Source organism: Cornus florida, unplaced genomic scaffold, assembly GCF_030987335.1.
Source record: "Cornus florida cultivar Cherokee Brave unplaced genomic scaffold, ASM3098733v1 CherokeeBrave_3.0.0_Hap2_Chr06, whole genome shotgun sequence".
Taxonomy (NCBI): Eukaryota; Viridiplantae; Streptophyta; class Magnoliopsida; order Cornales; family Cornaceae; genus Cornus; species Cornus florida.
In genome coordinates this window covers 88992838-89010069 of record NW_026775576.1, presented here as the reverse complement: position 1 = coordinate 89010069, position 17232 = coordinate 88992838, and the positions used below count along the sequence as shown (strand labels likewise).

The following is a 17232-nucleotide window of genomic DNA, read 5'->3' as shown; positions in this document are numbered from 1 at the left end:
CCCAATTTACGTTACTCCAAACATCTCTAGAGTGTAATCATTTCTAATTCTATCATTTTTATTTTTATCCTATATTCATCTCAATATTTGCATTTTTGCGTATCACGACTTTTTGTAAAAATAAAAAAACAAGAAGTTTTTATTTATTATTATTATTATTTTATTACAACCCAAGTGTGAATTCCCCTCAATACAAGGTGCCAAATGGAGTTGAAGAACATCCATTGTCTCTCGTTTGAAAAGCTCATTGTGTCAACAGTGGAGATTGGCCATCAACATTAATAGACAAATTACTTTTTCCCTAATTTTTCGATTGCCTTCCAATTAAGTTTAGACACATAGGTCACCACCACTTGAAAGTAGAAAAAGAAAACGGAAAATTAAGAAGGAAAAAGAAAAGTGATTAGATAGGTCATATGGGGAGAGGAATATACCAACAAAATGCTCTTTCACTTTTGTGTTTGAGATCAAAGCTATAAAGCGTTCGGGTGAACCAAACTTTTTTTCGGATTGCAAAAGGTGCTCATGCTGCTTCTTTTATCATCCATAGGGAGCGACGTATCTTGGAGATTTTATTCTTATGTTTTCTCTAAAATAGAAGTACTCAACTCTTTTTCTTTCATATATATATATATATATATATATATATATATATATTATCACCTTGTGTCAAGCACCGATAGCCAACTAGAACTACCACTCAATACTTTTCAATTTCATTATTTTTCAAATTATCTAAAAGTGATCAAAATTAATTTAATGTGATTTGTGTTTATCAATGGTGTTGGTAGAATTAAGCTGAATACAAACATTTCATCTCTGACATCTAAGAAAATTCATTCCACAAGAAAAGAATAAAAAATACAATTAAGTTGAGCTTGTGTCTGAGAGTACTAAATTGATGTCTTAAATATGAAATTAGAGAAAATTTAGTTAAAATTTTTAATTAATTTTTTTTAAATTCTAAATTCAAACTATCAATTCGATACTTCTAAACGTGACATTTATTATTATTATTATTGTTGAAAAGAAATGAAAAATATTCAAACAGGGAATTAATTTGTAAATTGCATTATCTTTTAACTTGTAAACTAAAATTAAGGGTCTTGTGGTCCAGTGATATTTCCTCTACTGTTCAAAGTAGATGGTAATAATTGAAGTTTCCAAAAGGGCAAAAATGAATATGTGAATGGTGTGTATTTTTTGTCAATAAAATAAAAAAACAACTTGTGAACTAAAAAATAATGAAATATATCTTAATTCTTTTTCCTAATTATATACCATTTTTTCTAGCATAGTTTTGGTAGCGTATTAAGAGAGGAGGGGGGTTTATATGATACAATGATATAATAAAATTTTAAAAAATAAGATACTGTATAATATGAGTGAATGATTCTTTATCTCAATTGCTTTTGACAGAGGACAAGATTACGATACAATGATATAATAAATTAAAAAAAGAAATAAAAAAAGATATTGCAGAATACGTTAAAAAATAATAATATAATAATTTTTAAAGAGTTATTAATGTTGTTGATGGAGGACGTTGAGGGTGCTAGTGATTTTGCTTCAATTGTGAAGAGTGAAGACATCAGGCAGTGACTTAGCGCCATATCAAGGCCCTACTTAAATTGATAAGAGCGAAGACTATGCCTTTATAAATAATAGAGAAAATACTCTCCAGCGAATCAAAATTTTAAAATTTTTGTACATCTTGGGCAAAAGTTAAATTCCCGGAATATTCCCAAATAAAATAAAAATAAAAAAAAATAAAAAAAAAAGACTAGAAAGCTAATGTCATCTAGTTTCATCATCGATAAAAACCATTGGTTTTTTTTCGGAAAATATAAAAACCATTGGTTGATGAAGCTCTCTAAGTTCGGAAATCATCAGGTAGCAAAAAGAAAGTGTCAAGCTGTAATGCAGAATTTATCTTGTTCAGTTTGGGAAAAATAATAATTTTATGTAGATAATTTTACCATAATGTACATATAAAATCATATAAATTTAATTTGTCCAAAAACTAATTGATCATTTTTTTTTTTTTTTAACAAATAACCCAGTAGACAAAAAGCAAACACAAGTGAGCATGGAATTTCAGCTATTAAATGAATAAACAAAAATGTAATTCGGAGTCCAATAATTTTTTTTTTTTACAAGACAAGAAGAGTTAGAAATTAGATTAATAAGTGCAAATAGTCGAAACCTGACACTCTCAAAATTCACCGGAGACACTAACTACTGGATTATCGAGGCATCTACTCAAAGTCCAATAATTTATAAGTCATAACACAAGCTATTATTGTTATCGTCATTCTTGACCATGATTTTTTTCAAATTTTCGTATACAATAAATTAAATCAAATTACAACACCTTGACTTAATACTCTAAATTTAATAAAGGTAACAACACAATTATTTTTAAGTTTATCATACCAAACTTGAAATATCGGTGTTACACTTTTATTTAATTTGTTGTAATTTTATTTTTATTTTTTATAAAATAATAAATGTTAAAAGTTAAATTAATAGATGTAAAAAGTCTAAATTTAAAATAAATTTAGATTAATAGATTGTTGTAATAAAGACTCCAAACTATTATTTCGAAGATGTGAAACATTTAATGTGTTGCAAAAAATAAAATAAATAATAATAATAATAAAGGCAGAATATCCGGTTCCAAATAAGATTCGGGTATAATAACTGCAGAAGATCCGGTTCGAAAAAAGATTCGGGTTTGTGGGGCTCACAGGTAATTGCACCGTTAAAGGTGCGACCCGCTGCCGGACGTCGAAAACCATACGTCACAGGTGACGTATCACTGTCGGCTCAAACTCACTCCAGACAAAAATCACCCACAAGCAGTTGGGCGTCGATTCCCTACGAACACTGCCATCTTCGATCATTCCAATAATCTAGCTGGAAGCAAAATAAGTAGTACCAAAACAATATTTCCATCCATTAAACTGTCGACACATTCTAATTGTACCGCATGTTTTCCGTGTCGGTTGCACAAGACCTTGCCCATACGGTTCATGAAAGGGCCATTATTCATCACAACCAATAACTTTTACCACTTAGTGGGTCCCAATAGATCCGAATTGTTTTCGTTAATGATGATGTAGCAACATCCCATTGTAGATGCACGAGAGGAACCGTGAACATGGAAGCAGAGGATTGCTATGGCTTAACGTGCGCCAGTCGTGCGCTTTTGTTCTTATACATGCCTAGTAAAATTCAATATTTTCTCGTTTTCTCCACTAGAGCTCTCTCTCTCTCTCTATGTGATTTGCCGGCATTCGAAACCCTAGTATTCGTTTATATCTCCAACGACGCCTTTGATGTTGCTGTATCCAATGATTCATGAACTTGAAGGTAATTTTTCGCTTTAATTTTGGAATTTTTTCGATCCCCTGCTATGTAATAATCTGAGTGCTTCGCTCAATTCTGTGGTTTCTTTGCCCTCTGTTTGGCTGCTGAGAAAACAGAGGAAACAGAAAAGAAAACGTTGAAGAAGATGTCGATTTGACTGCCTGTTGTACAATTCCCAATCTCCTATCCTTTTCTTCTGCTTTGGCAGCACCAAAATTTCAAAGATTCATTTTTTACACTAAATATTAGAAATGTTTCGAAGTATTTTTTTATTATTAACTCTTCTAAGTATTTTGTTGATTGTGCGGGCAATTTTTTTTTTTTTTTGTAAACTGAAAACTATGCTATTTTATTTGGCTAATTAATTTTCTATGTTTGCTTAGTTATTCTTAAACCTTATTTTAATTGGAACTTTAATTTTGTAGAAATTTTTTGTTATTGGTTCAATATAATTGATGAGATTTATCTCGGGTATCGATGTAGTTTAGTGCAAACTATGGATTTTTACTAGGTTTAGAATTTTAGCTTCTGTACTTTATTTGTTGTCTTTGAATGTATTATAAATCTTATATGAATAGAGTTCAGGCCTGTGGACTTGTTATTTTTAAAGCATGTTTGGGTTCACTCTTTTAAAAAAAATTGCTTTTTATAAGGTAAGAAAGGTAAGCAGAAACTTGTAAGTAAGAAGTGGTTGATGTGTTTTGGTTTTTGAGGAACAATTGGGAAAAAGAAAGAAAATATATATATATAGAACAGAAGTGGGATAATTTAGAAAAGAAGCTTATCAACAAACAAACAAAAAAATGCAAAATAAGAAAAGAAAAGACGATTTTAGAAGCAGTAAACAAAAAATTCCTTAAATGCTTTAAGTAAATGTTTTTCATCTTGTAGGGTGTGCATATAGGAGTTTGTTGGTCTGAGATAACCCTGTTTGAATATATTTGTTTCTGTGAGATTTTCGCAATGGTCACCAAGTTCTTCACATATTTTATTTTCAGTTGCTTAAATCTGATTGTTATGCCCTTTTATACTTGAATAATTGGGCAACTAGTTTGTACTATGGCATTGCACCTCTAGATCATATGTTTATGCAATTTTTTCTTGAATATGTTTGTTTGTTTGTTCTTTATTTTTTTTTTTATTATTATTTTTTTTCTTTCTTTATTTTATTGATATTTTCCTTTAATCTGGAATATATGAAATAGCGATAGCTTGTGATTCTTGCTTTCAGGAGCTCTTGTTGTGTATTAATTTAGGCTGCTTGCTTTGTTACTCTGTTATTGCTTCTTCAGCTACTTTGGATTAAAGGTTGGACGTTGACTGGGAGCCTATTTGTTGTGTAGATTAAATTAGGGAAAAGAATTATGTCATAGACCCATTGTCCATCTTTTATTGGTCAGTCTGTATCTTGGACAATGTAAGCTCACTTTGAAGAATGTGTATCTTGGTCGTTGTTACTTTTGGTGGTCTTTCTTTTTGGCGGACTCCTCTTCCGGTTCTATTGATCAGAAGCATCCAGCAGTGCCGTGCAAATTATGGATTTTAATTATTGCTGATTTTGATTTTGGAAATTTTTTATTTTTCAGGTTTGTGTTTTATGCTGAGTCTGATAAGTATGCTTACGTTGTCTGAATTCATACCTATTGAAATTCATCAGCAATAATGCAGGATGTTGAACTTGAGAAGTTAATCCAATCATTTTGTTATTCTTCTGTTGGAAAATTCTTATATTCAATTTGTGTATCCTTCCATCTAGCATACTATCACCTACTAATGAATGTATATTTGCTTTGAAACAGGATGACTGACAGGTGACAGCCAGAATGTTATTGCAAAGGATATGAGTTGTTTACAAAACATATTTTCCTGCTGCTCATGATTTGGTCAAGTCATTTTTTTAACTGGGAGAATGGATCGTTGTGACACATCAGGATTTGTTAGTGGGGGTGGCCTGTTCTCCTTTTACTTTAGGGAATCTTGAAGCTATTTTTTATATTCTTGAAATTCTTTTCCCGCCCTCAGAAGTTGGCTATTTGTTTTACAATTGTAAGTCAGTTTAGGTTAGAAAGTTGTCACTGTTAAGGTTACATGGAGAACACCAATCAACATTTTACTGTTAATTTTGCCTCAAATGCATTCAAAAATCTGGTAGGTAATGTTGATGATGCTGGAGCCGCTTATTCTGCAGTCACTGCATTGCAACTTGATTCCCCTGGTGTGTCAAGCTCGTATCTCTCAAACTCAAATGGAAGCGGGAGGAAATGGAGTGTCACTAATGGATCGGCGAACCTGCAAGACGGGTCTTCTCTGGTTCTTGGGTTGGGTTGTTCATCAAGGTATTGCACTACTAAATCTTTGGGTAAAGAAATAGAGGGGTCTTCAATCGATCTACATCTGAGAATCAACACCCATCTAGGAAATGAGAGGTCACCTAAATTGAAGAATATTTTTGGGATTCCAAAGACAGTAGAAGTGGAAAGACCTAAACTCGACCTTGAATTAAGTCTGTCCACTGGAGCTGCTGAATCTGATATCACAAGTGTTACTGAAGGGATTGCCCCTTTTGAGAATAATGCAGAGTCACGCATCGTAACTGGCACAGTTCAACTTGTGGATGAAGGAGCAACATCATTTAAATGGAAACTAAGGCATCTTGTGCCTCCATTGCATGCTTTGCAAAGTACAGAGACTACCAGTCATTTTTACCATGTTTGTAACCATATCGATCCAACTCCAGTTATTCCAAACGCCTCATTAACTGCAGCAGACATTCCAAGTCGCTCAGTTGGCTCTGCTCCTGGAGCAATTAATCAGCAACAGCGACACAACACCACCAGAGTGAAAACCTGTCAGTTCAAAGGATGCATGAGGGGAGCAAGAGGTGCTTCTGGCCTTTGTATTGCCCATGGTGGTGGCAGAAGATGTCAGAAAACTGGATGTCAGAAGGGAGCAGAAGGCAAGACAGTGTTCTGCAAAGCCCATGGGGGTGGCCGGCGGTGCCAATTTCTTGGGTGCACAAGGAGTGCTGAAGGCCGTACGGACTTTTGTATTGGCCATGGTGGTGGTAGGCGGTGCAGTTACGATGGTGGTTGCATCCGTGCGGCAAGAGGGAAGTCTGGCTTGTGCATCCGACATGGGGGTGGCAAGAGGTGTAAGATGGAAACTTGCAGCAAGAGTGCTGAGGGCATTTCTGGCCTCTGCATCTCCCATGGCGGTGGCCGTCGATGCCAGTATCCTGAGTGTAAAAAAGGTGCTCAAGGGAGTACAATGTTTTGCAAAGCGCATGGTGGGGGAAAAAGATGCACCTTTCTAGGTTGCACAAAAGGTGCAGAGGGGAGCACACCATTCTGTAAAGGCCACGGTGGAGGGAAAAGGTGTACATTTGAAGGAGGCTGCGCGAAGAGTGTGCATGGAGGCACCTTGTTTTGTGTTAATCATGGTGGGGGCAAGAGATGTGCCGCACCTGAATGCACTAAGAGTGCAAGGGGACGGACCGACTTTTGTGTTCGTCATGGCGGAGGGAAAAGGTGTAAATTTGAAGGATGTGGGAAGAGTGCTCAAGGCAGCACCGACTTTTGCAAGGCACATGGTGGAGGTAAATGGTGCTCTTGGGGTCGGTTAGGGTCAGAGTTTGGTGCCCAGGCTGCTGCTCCTTGTGACAAGATTGCTAGGGGGAAATCTGGCCTGTGTGCTTTCCACAACACACAGGTGCAAGACAAGCAGATCCATGGTGGTGGCTTAATGGGTCCTATACTGCAAGATCCACAATCCAGCACATTACAGAAGATGAAAGGGATTGTTACTGCTGGAAATAACAGTATTGATGGCATAGGCGGGGTGTCAATTGATACGAGGATTTCCATGCAGATTCCTTCCCGGGAGAATTTTGCTGCTGAAAATGGTGGTTTAGTTCAATTTTCACTTCCAGAAGGTAGAGTGCACGGAGGAGGCCTAATGGCAATGCTTAGAGGCAGTCCTAGCTTTGTAGCAAGCAACAATAACCAAGTAGCTGGTGGCCTATCAGAGAAGGGAAAATCTTATACCATGCCTCTTGGTTGGATGTGAGCAAAAATTATGGGTAGAGGTTCTGAGCGTTGGAATTGAATCTTGTGCTTTAGTAGTCTATGGGGCTGGTAATTAATTATGGGTGAAAATGTCCAAGTTCTTCTCATATCACTGATTTGCATGGATAGAAGCCATTTGCACGAAACCCTTATAAAACAAGAAGGGAAAAGCAGGGTAGGAAATGCACAGAGTTTGTTCAAGTGTCTCTCTCCTGTAAATATTCATATCACTTAGCTTTTCTCATCTCATTAATTTGCACAGTTAGGAGTCATTTGCTTGGAACCCTTGTGATACATCATGGAAAAGCAGATAGGGAAACGAATAAAGTCGTACATGGTCGGGTTGTTCAAATGTTTCTCCTATAAATCATATCGTGGAAGCTTTTTCTTTCTCACCATTGTGATACAGTAAAGAAAATCATTTAGGGAATGAATAAAGCATTCATAGTTGGGTTGTTTGTGTTTCTCCTGTAAATGTTGTTCATACCATTAATCAGAGAATGTAATAGATACGTTTCTTGTCTCTGTCACCAGTCTCATAGTTCTATTAATAACAGTAATGTTTACTACAATTATGTGCTTGAAACTCAAGAATCGTTATTTTGCTTGTATGGTATCCATCTTATTATGTTCCAAGAGGCAACACCCTTGATATCCTCGTGGAACATTTTGCTGTCACTATTTAGCATCCATTATATGACACAAGGGAGAGTCGGATAAAAGGAATGGACCAACAACTCATCCTTTCTAGGTCAATTTTCTATCTGACCAGTTTGGGGAGAAATTATTTATTGTGACGATGACATGGTGGAACGATCATAAACACTCCATTAAAACAATGTGGCCCTACAATAGAACCTGAGGTTCATTGCAATAGTTGCAATGAATATTTTCTTCAATTTTGGACAGAAGAGAAGGGTAACTATTGTGTACGATAGTGACATTATTACGATGTTTTTGGACAATGATGTTGTGTTTGGGAGCGCCAAATATGTGCTCCCAAATCCAAGTCACCGATTGGGTACTCCCAAACATAGCATGCTTTTGAACAATGATGTTGTTTTTGGGAGCCTATATGCTTCCAAATCCTTCCACCAAACAATGAAAAGTGTTCAAATAAATAAAGAAAACGACACTTCTTATTTCCTTGCGATAAACTCTTTCCCTCATTTAGCAGCTTCTGGTTATAGATTTTGTCTAACAATAATAGCGTATTAAATTTCGTTCAGTTTCTTTTACAAGATAAAGCAAAGAACTATTTGTCGTTAGTCACCTGTAGCCCCTAAATCTTGCAAATAATGCACAATACTTGCAACATTCTTATATCTGCTAAGAAAAATTGTGATAACATTGAGGAACAATTTCTTACCAAGATGAAGACACTTGGAAATATAGAGGATTGAATTACTCAAATGTTAAGAAAAGAAACAGCTTGTCATAAGTACTGCTCTTTCTCAGGATACCAGTCTTGCACCAAACCATCTAGTTCATATAAGCTCCGAAAAAGAAAATTGACAACCAAAAAAAAAAACCCTAATAAATAAGAAGGCACGGTAGAGAACATGAAGATATTCGTGGGTGGGAATACAGAAAGTACACATTGGATAAGTAAGTCGGACGTTGTTCTCACAAGCAAAAACCAGCTTGGGACGATCACCATAACGAATATGAACTGCTCCAGTTGAGTAATCCTTGACTTTGAGGGCAGAGATCTTGGTTATGGATATTCCATCTTTTTTTTTCCCCTTCTAAACTTTTCTGACCTGGATATTGTGAGTGGATTGGAACCGCCAGATGGGCTTTCGACCACTCTGAACAAGAGCTACCTGTTCTCCTTCCTTCACCATCCCCTGTTGCTGTACATTGAAAGCACCTTATTTTAGCGCACACAGACTGGGAGATACAAGTATACAAAAGATTTACTGGTATAAATTTGATGTTAAAAATCTCTTTAGGCTGTTGATAAATTTCTTTCATACTGTATAGGTTTCATTAACCCAACATATAAATTAATTTCTTATTTCGTAGGCACAATCCTTGGGCTGTAAATTTCAATTAACTAGTTCGGGACCAAGGAAAGCCCACTCTACCATGAAGCTTTTTTCTGAAATTATGCCCTACACTTTCAGTAAGTGACCTTGCAGCCTACTTTTGCTGTCACAATGAATCACACCAATTTATGGGTCAACTCCAAAATGGACGGGAAGTATGACTCACATAAGCAAAAGCACCAATGATACAGGATTATAAAGTATTTGGTCACACTGAAAAACAAAGATTCAACCTCAAACAAAATTTCTGACCGTAAGGCTCAAACCAGATAAATTCTCATTCCATAACCCAGATTCAAGGGAGTATATGCTAGGAATAGATGGTTGTGACAATGGCCAAAGAACCACCCAAATTCTTGGTTAAAGTTAAGTATGATGTACGATCCACATGATTACATATCAATGACCACCTAAACAAATATATGTGATTAGTCCAGTGAAACCTCACCTTCAAACAAACCAATGCTTTTGCAAAGGTTTCCTCGGCATCATCTGAGAATTCCATGTATATTGGGCAAACTCCTTGGTACAAAGCCAGTCTCTGTTGTACTCTCTTCCTGCATGCCAACCAAGTCCATTTGATCAGTCAATGTATGAGATTTATATACTAATTCTCTCACCTTCTCCAATAAATTAAAAGGAGATTTTATAAACAAATCAATACATAGCACGAGTACACCAAATTTTTGTGTGTTTATGAAATTGACTTGATTACCAAAGTCTCAAATCATCAGTCCAGACTTAACAATTAAGTAGTTCAGTAAGTTGTCAACTATTCAGTTCTTCCCAACATTGTCGCAAACTAGGTTTACTCAAACTAAACAACAACTGAATGAGAATGTAACAAAAACGCTCGTTTCTGGCACTCAGGGAAAGAAAAACCCATCCCTACAGAGAGTACAGAAGTTATGCCTGCAGCTTGATGAAGTCTACCAATTTCGGGGAAATATTGCGAAAGGGACAGACTTAACATAAACTTGCAAATTTTTTAAACAATTTGGAAATTAGCAACGATGGAGTTTTAAGTGAGAAAAAGCAAATGAGTAAAATTTGTAAAAATGGAAAATAAGCATACGTTTTAGCTGTTATTCTAAAATAATTCTTTAGGAATTGTGCAAATAACACAACCCTGTCAACCCTTATTCATGATGTTGTGAGAATTCCACATATAGCTAAATCATTTTATCCATATGCCATGTAACAAGGTTGTGAAAGCTTACGAAAGTGATGTAAACAGATTTTTGGACATTCAGAAATATTGCCAAAATTCTCAATTTGTTGAAGCTGCTTAAACTCTAAAAAGCAAATTTGCAGATTTTAAAATAACTGAAATGTTGAATAAGAGGATCCAACCACAAAGATGTATCAAGCCTCTATAAGATAGTGCATCCACATGTTCTTGCACGCAATTTTCCCCTTTAAATCCGATGAACTCAGTCAATAAATATGAAACTTACTCATTTGTGAACGCAAATATGGTGCCAGAAGGTCGATAATGACTAAGTAGGATGGCCATGTAACCAGTTTTAGTGAAGACGACGATCGGGGTTCCAAGATTGTTGGACATCATCGTTGCATGAAATGCGAACATTTCGCTCATATGGTTCTACACAAAACAATAAGCTTCAGTAAGTATTTGGGTAAACTTTTAAATGGAAATTCTAAAATAGAAAAGTACGCAGCATCATTGTAAAGTTGACAGAGAATCAACATAGGCTAAGATGTTAAGTGACCTTGAAGGCTTTGCCAAGATTAGCAGGCGTTTCACCACCATTTATGGTTGCTTCAGTCCGTAATGAGACTGTGTGCATAACCTTAGCAGCTTTCAAAGGAAACCTGCATGAGGGTGAAACCAGAAGGCCAAAATTAGTTTTTAAACCAAGATGCTACTTGAACACAACTTCAAAGAGTAATTTTGATTACTATTCATATAGGTCGGACCAATTTTTTTTTTTCCCGCAAGCTTTCCTCAGAGCCTTTACCATTGCCAAAAGTTGATGAGTGGCACAGAACCCACTCAACTGAGTAAACTTTTACATTGAAACTCAATCTGGCGAGTCATGCTATCCCCTATTCTCAAACCTCTCCCAATATGCATAAAATGTGCCTAGTGTAGTGTTTGCCAAATCCTTGTACGGGTCTAGAAGTAACTTACTTTCCATGAGCAGTTTCCCCAGAAAGCATAACAGCATCAGCACCCTCTCGAACAGCAATGGCAATGTCTGATACCTCAGCGCGTGTTGGTGTGGGATGAACGATCATGCTTTCAAGCATATTCGTTGCAACAATAACAGCTTTCCCCATGCTACGACATATACTGATTATCTCTTCCTGCGATTTACAATAAATTGGTGTCCGACTTTGGGAAATAATTGAAGTTGATGTCTAACACAATTGTGAAAAATGCAACTGGCAACCAATGTTTCCACTATCATCATTCTACTATCAGTAACAACGCATTACCTGCAACAGTGGAACCTCCTCAATTGGCAACTCTGCACCAAGATCTCCTCTTGCAACCATAGCCTGAGACCAGAACAGAATACTTACTTTCACTACGTAGAAAAAAGTTAATGAGGATACAAGAAAATAGGAACCCATTTCAATCCACAAAGCTGCTTCAGTTACCAATGGCCCTATCTGGAAGTCCTTGTTATCTATATACCTTTAAGCATTTAATGAATCCCTCATTCCTTGCAATGATTTTCCCAACATTGTGGAGAATGTAAAACACATTTCAAACCCCAATTAGCAACTCAACTCAACACCAAAGTAATCAAAAAGATTGGCATGAGAAAGGACCCCAACCCAAGACCTGTTTTGCTAAATCAACAATTCGGTGATTTTGCTCCAAAAAGAAAAAGAGATCAAGACAAGATAAAAAATAAGGTGATTACCCCATCAGATGCTGTAATAATTGAATGCAAATTTGGTATAGAGTCTGCACTTTCAATTTTTACAATAACATGTATATCTGCACCACAGCCTGCCAAAACAGTAAGAAAATGACAACTGATGTTAAAATTTGGTGTAGAATATAGATCAAATATGAATAAGTATTTATTTACTAATTACAAGAAATACACCATATATATTTACTTTGCAGATAATTCTTCAGTTCATGGACTACTGCTGCATCTTTGACGAACGAAACAGCATAAAAGTCAACTTTATTGTCCACTCCAAACTTGATGTCGTCCCAGTCCTTTTCTGTTGCAAAGTAATGCAAATGGGTATATTCATTTCACAAAAATAAACAACTTAATACCCCTATGCTAAGGGTAAAAAATGTAAGAGAAAAATCTGAAGGCATCCTGAAGGAGGTGATTGGTGAATCTAACCAGTAATAGATGGAAGTGTAGCGCTTTTTCCTCGAACATTTAAATGTCGTCTAGATTTAAGCTCTCCTCCATCGACGACTTCACATGTCACTGAATCTTCTGTCTTGGACTTCACCAAGAACGACATCATACCACCTATAACAAAAGGCAGGGGTCAGCGGTGCTTAAATATCACAGCAGCAAATTTAATATTCTTAGAATTTATAGGTTGATAATATTTGAAATTGCTTTTCTACAACCCAAAATTATGTTACACAGGAAAATTAAAAATGTAGAGAAATGTCTTCAAACTATATTAAATATCAAAGATAATCTGCCTGGAGAAGTTTATATTAGATTGAAACAATTTAATCAGCAAATTCCCTTTTAAGTATCTTAGGAGTGGGAGTATAAGGTAGGAGGCTAAAATTATCGTTATGACTGAAGCCCTCTTCATTATGTCGTCTTTATTGACAAAATCCTTTGGCAAAAGGATGTAAATAGAAAGTTGACGTTAGGATTACACCATTCTGTATTCCATAATAGATCTTTCATCAGCAGAGGTACATCAAATAGAATATCACCAAATAGCCTTTAGAGTTCTAGGCTACTGGACGTGGAGTTTGGCATGTATCTTTTTATGGTCTTCCAAACATTGTTCTAGTACTCCAAAAACATAATATAACTTTGAAAAATACACACAGGCACAAATACACGTGCATGCGTGCAAACAGAGAAAGTGAGGGAAAGAGAGAAAGAGAAAATCAATAACTTTAATGACCTTGAGATAGACAGACATGCATGGATACTAGCATAACAGCTTAAGTAGCTGTTCAAACATAACAGAGCATGAGAAAATCATCTACTTTTTGAAAAGGCAAGTAGAAAATAAAAGATTAGATTTCAGAAAAGATGTTCAAAGTACCCATGCTAGGAATTTTGGCTTGTCAAGTGACACTTCCCTCCCTCCCTAACTAAATATGAGCGGCACAGAAAATGACAATACAATGGATTTAAAGAATGCAGAATCAAGTGCTCTCTCTTCAAATGTTTATTTCATAATCAATTTGAATTATGATTATCATTTAAATATCCAACTATGAAGGAGGAGGGGGAAAGGGGGGAAGTATCCCTGCATACCATCAACAAGAAGCATATCGCCCACTTCGACATCATTAACAAAATCATCATAGTTGACGCTGACACAATCTGCTGCGCCAACTCCTCTACGGATTGTGAAAGTGAATTCCTGGCCACTTGTTAAATTGATTGGTTGGGCCAAGTCGCCACTCCTAACCTCGGGGCCCTGTGAAAAATAAAAAACATATAATGAGAAATTAATTGACAAATATGAAAATCAGTTTGAGATAAGAGAATAGCTAGCTAAAAAACATTCAAAATATGTGCCATCCCAGGTTACAGTGTTGGTATACACTTTCAAGCAGTCACCTTAGCTGTATAAAAGGCCATTGCTTCACAACTATAAAATAATTATGAGATCTTAATTGCTGACATTATATTATTCATGTGCATGGTAAAAACACTATATCCTGGTACTTTCAGGAATATACAATGTACAATATCTTAATCATTAATTTCCAGTCTAACTTAAGTCCAAGCCACATGCTAATTAAATAGAATATTAACTTACAAAATTGGTCTACAACCAAAAAGCAATTCATTGCCACTCCAAAATCAAGGCATACGGTCAGCAAGCTAGTTTCTTATGCTTAAAGGGCTCTCGTGTTGCTATCACCAATGACAGCTCTATTGATACTTGGAATTGAGAATTAAAGCATGTGCATGCAGCACACATGAAGCGCAAGAGTGGAAACCTAGGTGAAGTTTTGGGGCAAGAGTAACTCAATGATATTAGTAGACCCGGGGGTACAATTTTTGTAAGGATGGAACATCAAAATTGTTGAAATTATTAACAATACAAGGTGCAATTGATAAAAGGAATTTTTTTTTTTTTTAATGTCCGCTATTAATTGAGTGATGCAAAAGTTAGCAACCTTATTGGTTGCACAGCCTGATACTGTTTGTTATTTAGAAGAATATAAAAGTAAATGAAGAAACCTGCCTTTGTGTCAAGCATGATTGCAATGACGTTGTCTTTTGATTGAGCATTATATTCCTTAACCAAATCTATAACTTTCTGATGAGATGCATGGTCTCCATGAGACATATTCATACGTGCAACATTCATTCCAGCTTCAGCCAGCTTCCATATCATTTCCCGAGTATTGGTAGAAGGACCAATCGTGCAAACAATCTTTGTCTTACGTCCAACCGTGGGTTTAGACCACATACCCACTGATGTATCACCCAGATGCTGAATTCCCGGTAAATGCTGAATTTGCTCTTCTGTCTGATCAATAGTAAACAAACACAAGAATAATGACAAGTGTTAAATTTCAGTAAGGTTTTCGTTAATAAAACACATTTCCCATATAAAAGTTTGGTAGCAGAACTATCTAACCCTCATTACTGCCCTTCCACCAAGAAAATCAGAGAGAAAATATAAAGAAAAAATAATGTGATCGATGCTAGAAACATGTATAGTCCACAAACTAGTCTTCACATAAAGTGCTATCCTTTCCAGTCCATCTAAGTAGTAGATAAATTTTTTTCCATTATCTATTTTCGTTTAAGAGGAGGGGGAGGAAATTTGACTTTACTATTGCATTATAAAAGTGTGTTTTCTGAATTTAATTAACCCAATTAAAAGAATACAAAGTCATAGTAGAAAGAAACAACATTAACATTTCCTTGAGTTGAATTTTAAAAATAAGCTCCACCGAAATGCTGAAAAATGGTTTTTGGCAAGTGACAACACTACAAGTACCAATATTTGAGCAACACCATTCCGAGAAAAAAGTCCAAAAGCATCTCAAATTCAGGCACAAAAGCTACTGTAAACCTAAAAGGAGCAAATTTTAGCAGTGATTAGTTTCAATCTCTGCTTTTTCTGCATAGAATTGAAGTGTACCATGTAAGAGTCATTCAATGCAAACTCATTTAGCATCAAATGTCTCCAATCAACATTGAATGGTTCCTTTCAATTCCCAATTTTCCAAAGCATAACTATCAAAATTTCATTAAAAGAAACACAAAGCTGATCCTAGAATTATTCACACAAACCATAAGTAATAGACATAAAAATCAAAATAGAACCACAATTTAGAAGATTAAATTGGAAAGGGAAAAAAAAAAATATATATGAAAATGACAACATAATTAAAATCCAAATACAATATATCAATTCAATTAGCAAGTATATGTACAACCTTTGGTATGTCTTCAGGCGACACCGGCATGACTTCGACCGCGGCGCGAACAGATCTCTTGGCAGTGATCGGCGCGCTAATGCGAAACGCTCCGTGACTCCTTAGTTCTCTAGAAACCAGCACTTTGGGGGCAAAACCAGAAGGTTTGAGCTTTTCAACTTGATTGTGTAAAGATCCAGAGCTGGGGCATGCGAATGTAGTGTGAATTGACCGAGTTGCTACCACCTGAGCCATGGTAGAAAACTTAGAGAGAGAAAGAGGAAATGATAGAGAGAGAGAGAAAGAGGGGAAGGTTTGTGAAGGAAATGAGAGAGAGAGACTAAATAAAGAGGACAGCTTGGAAGTGAGGTTTTGCGTTTGGGCTGTGAGAAAATAGGAGGGGGTGAGGGTGGGTGTTGAAGAAATCGCCGTCAGATTTGGCGGAAGTATAAAGGAGGACGAAAGAGGCTTCGTTTGTATCGAAGAAGCGGAGGTATATTCAAAAACGGTTGGGAAAATAAAATTTAATATTTTCGCTAAGGCAAAATAATCCAAGGAATTCGGGACTACGACGTCGTTTGCGCATGGGGGTTGAATCATTACAAAATCAGGTGTATATTATTGTAGTGGAAGAAAAATTATTATTGTGAGTATAATTTTTTATCAGCATAATACATAAAGTCCAATTTTTTGTATAACACAATTTAATATAAATAATTTTTTGTGAATTTTATTAATTTTTGCAGAATTTTGTAAGACTTTTTTAAACAAATACTCCGTCGAAATCTATTAATGAATTTTAAGTCATTGCGATTATTTTAAACAAAAAAAAAAAAAAACACATAAAAAAAATTAAACCATAATATTGGGCTTTTCTGGGCCTGAAGCCCAAACATTAGTGGAATACATTAGAAAATGAGCGCATTTGCCACTTTATGAAAATAATATTGGGCTTTACTTCTCAATTCATCATTTTAGAGCACCACCATTCTCTCTCTCACCTTTTATTCTCCTTTTGAGTTCTTACTTACCCATTTGTCTTCTCTTTCTTTCTCTGCAAGTGATTTTCTTTTTCCTTTGTATCTCTTCTCTGTTTGTGATTTTCTTTCTCTTGTTTTTCTTGTGTTCACATTGACTAATTATCATTGGTTGGATC

At 35.8% G+C, this 17232-nt stretch overlaps 2 protein-coding genes across 2 annotated transcripts; one reads left to right on the top strand and one right to left on the bottom strand.

Annotated features, from left to right (window-relative positions):
- Window positions 1-3236: 3236 nt before the first annotated feature.
- Window positions 3237-7961, top strand: LOC132312706 (uncharacterized). Its single transcript, XM_059811178.1, has 2 exons — window positions 3237-3375; window positions 5172-7961. The coding sequence occupies exon 2, from the start codon at window positions 5461-5463 to the stop codon at window positions 7435-7437; it is 1977 nt and encodes a 658-aa protein (XP_059667161.1). The 5' UTR covers window positions 3237-3375; window positions 5172-5460; the 3' UTR covers window positions 7438-7961.
- Window positions 7962-8797: 836 nt separating this feature from the next.
- On the bottom strand, window positions 8798-16576 carry LOC132312704 (plastidial pyruvate kinase 2). The gene is made up of 12 exons (XM_059811177.1): window positions 16098-16576; window positions 14891-15178; window positions 13948-14113; window positions 12829-12963; window positions 12587-12697; window positions 12385-12473; window positions 11951-12013; window positions 11643-11818; window positions 11221-11323; window positions 10945-11093; window positions 9936-10044; window positions 8798-9292 (listed from the first exon to the last, which is right to left on the bottom strand). The coding sequence occupies exons 1-12, from the start codon at window positions 16329-16331 to the stop codon at window positions 9185-9187; spliced, it is 1731 nt and encodes a 576-aa protein (XP_059667160.1). The 5' UTR covers window positions 16332-16576; the 3' UTR covers window positions 8798-9184.
- Between the last annotated feature and the right edge of the window lie 656 nt (window positions 16577-17232).

What these genes read in the sequence shown, in the direction of transcription:
- LOC132312706 (XM_059811178.1), top strand. Translation starts at nt 5,461, where the DNA reads ATGGAGAACACCAATCAACATTTTACTGTTAATTTTGCCTCAAATGCA.
- LOC132312704 (XM_059811177.1), bottom strand. Translation starts at nt 16,331, where the DNA reads ATGGCTCAGGTGGTAGCAACTCGGTCAATTCACACTACATTCGCATGC. An exon ending in CGATATGCTTCTTGTTGATG is followed by an intron (nt 12,964 to 13,947) that starts GTATGCAGGGAT and finishes CTTTTGTTATAG; the next exon opens with GTGGTATGATGTCGTTCTTG. An exon ending in TTATTACAGCATCTGATGGG is followed by an intron (nt 12,014 to 12,384) that starts GTAATCACCTTA and finishes TTCTGGTCTCAG; the next exon opens with GCTATGGTTGCAAGAGGAGA.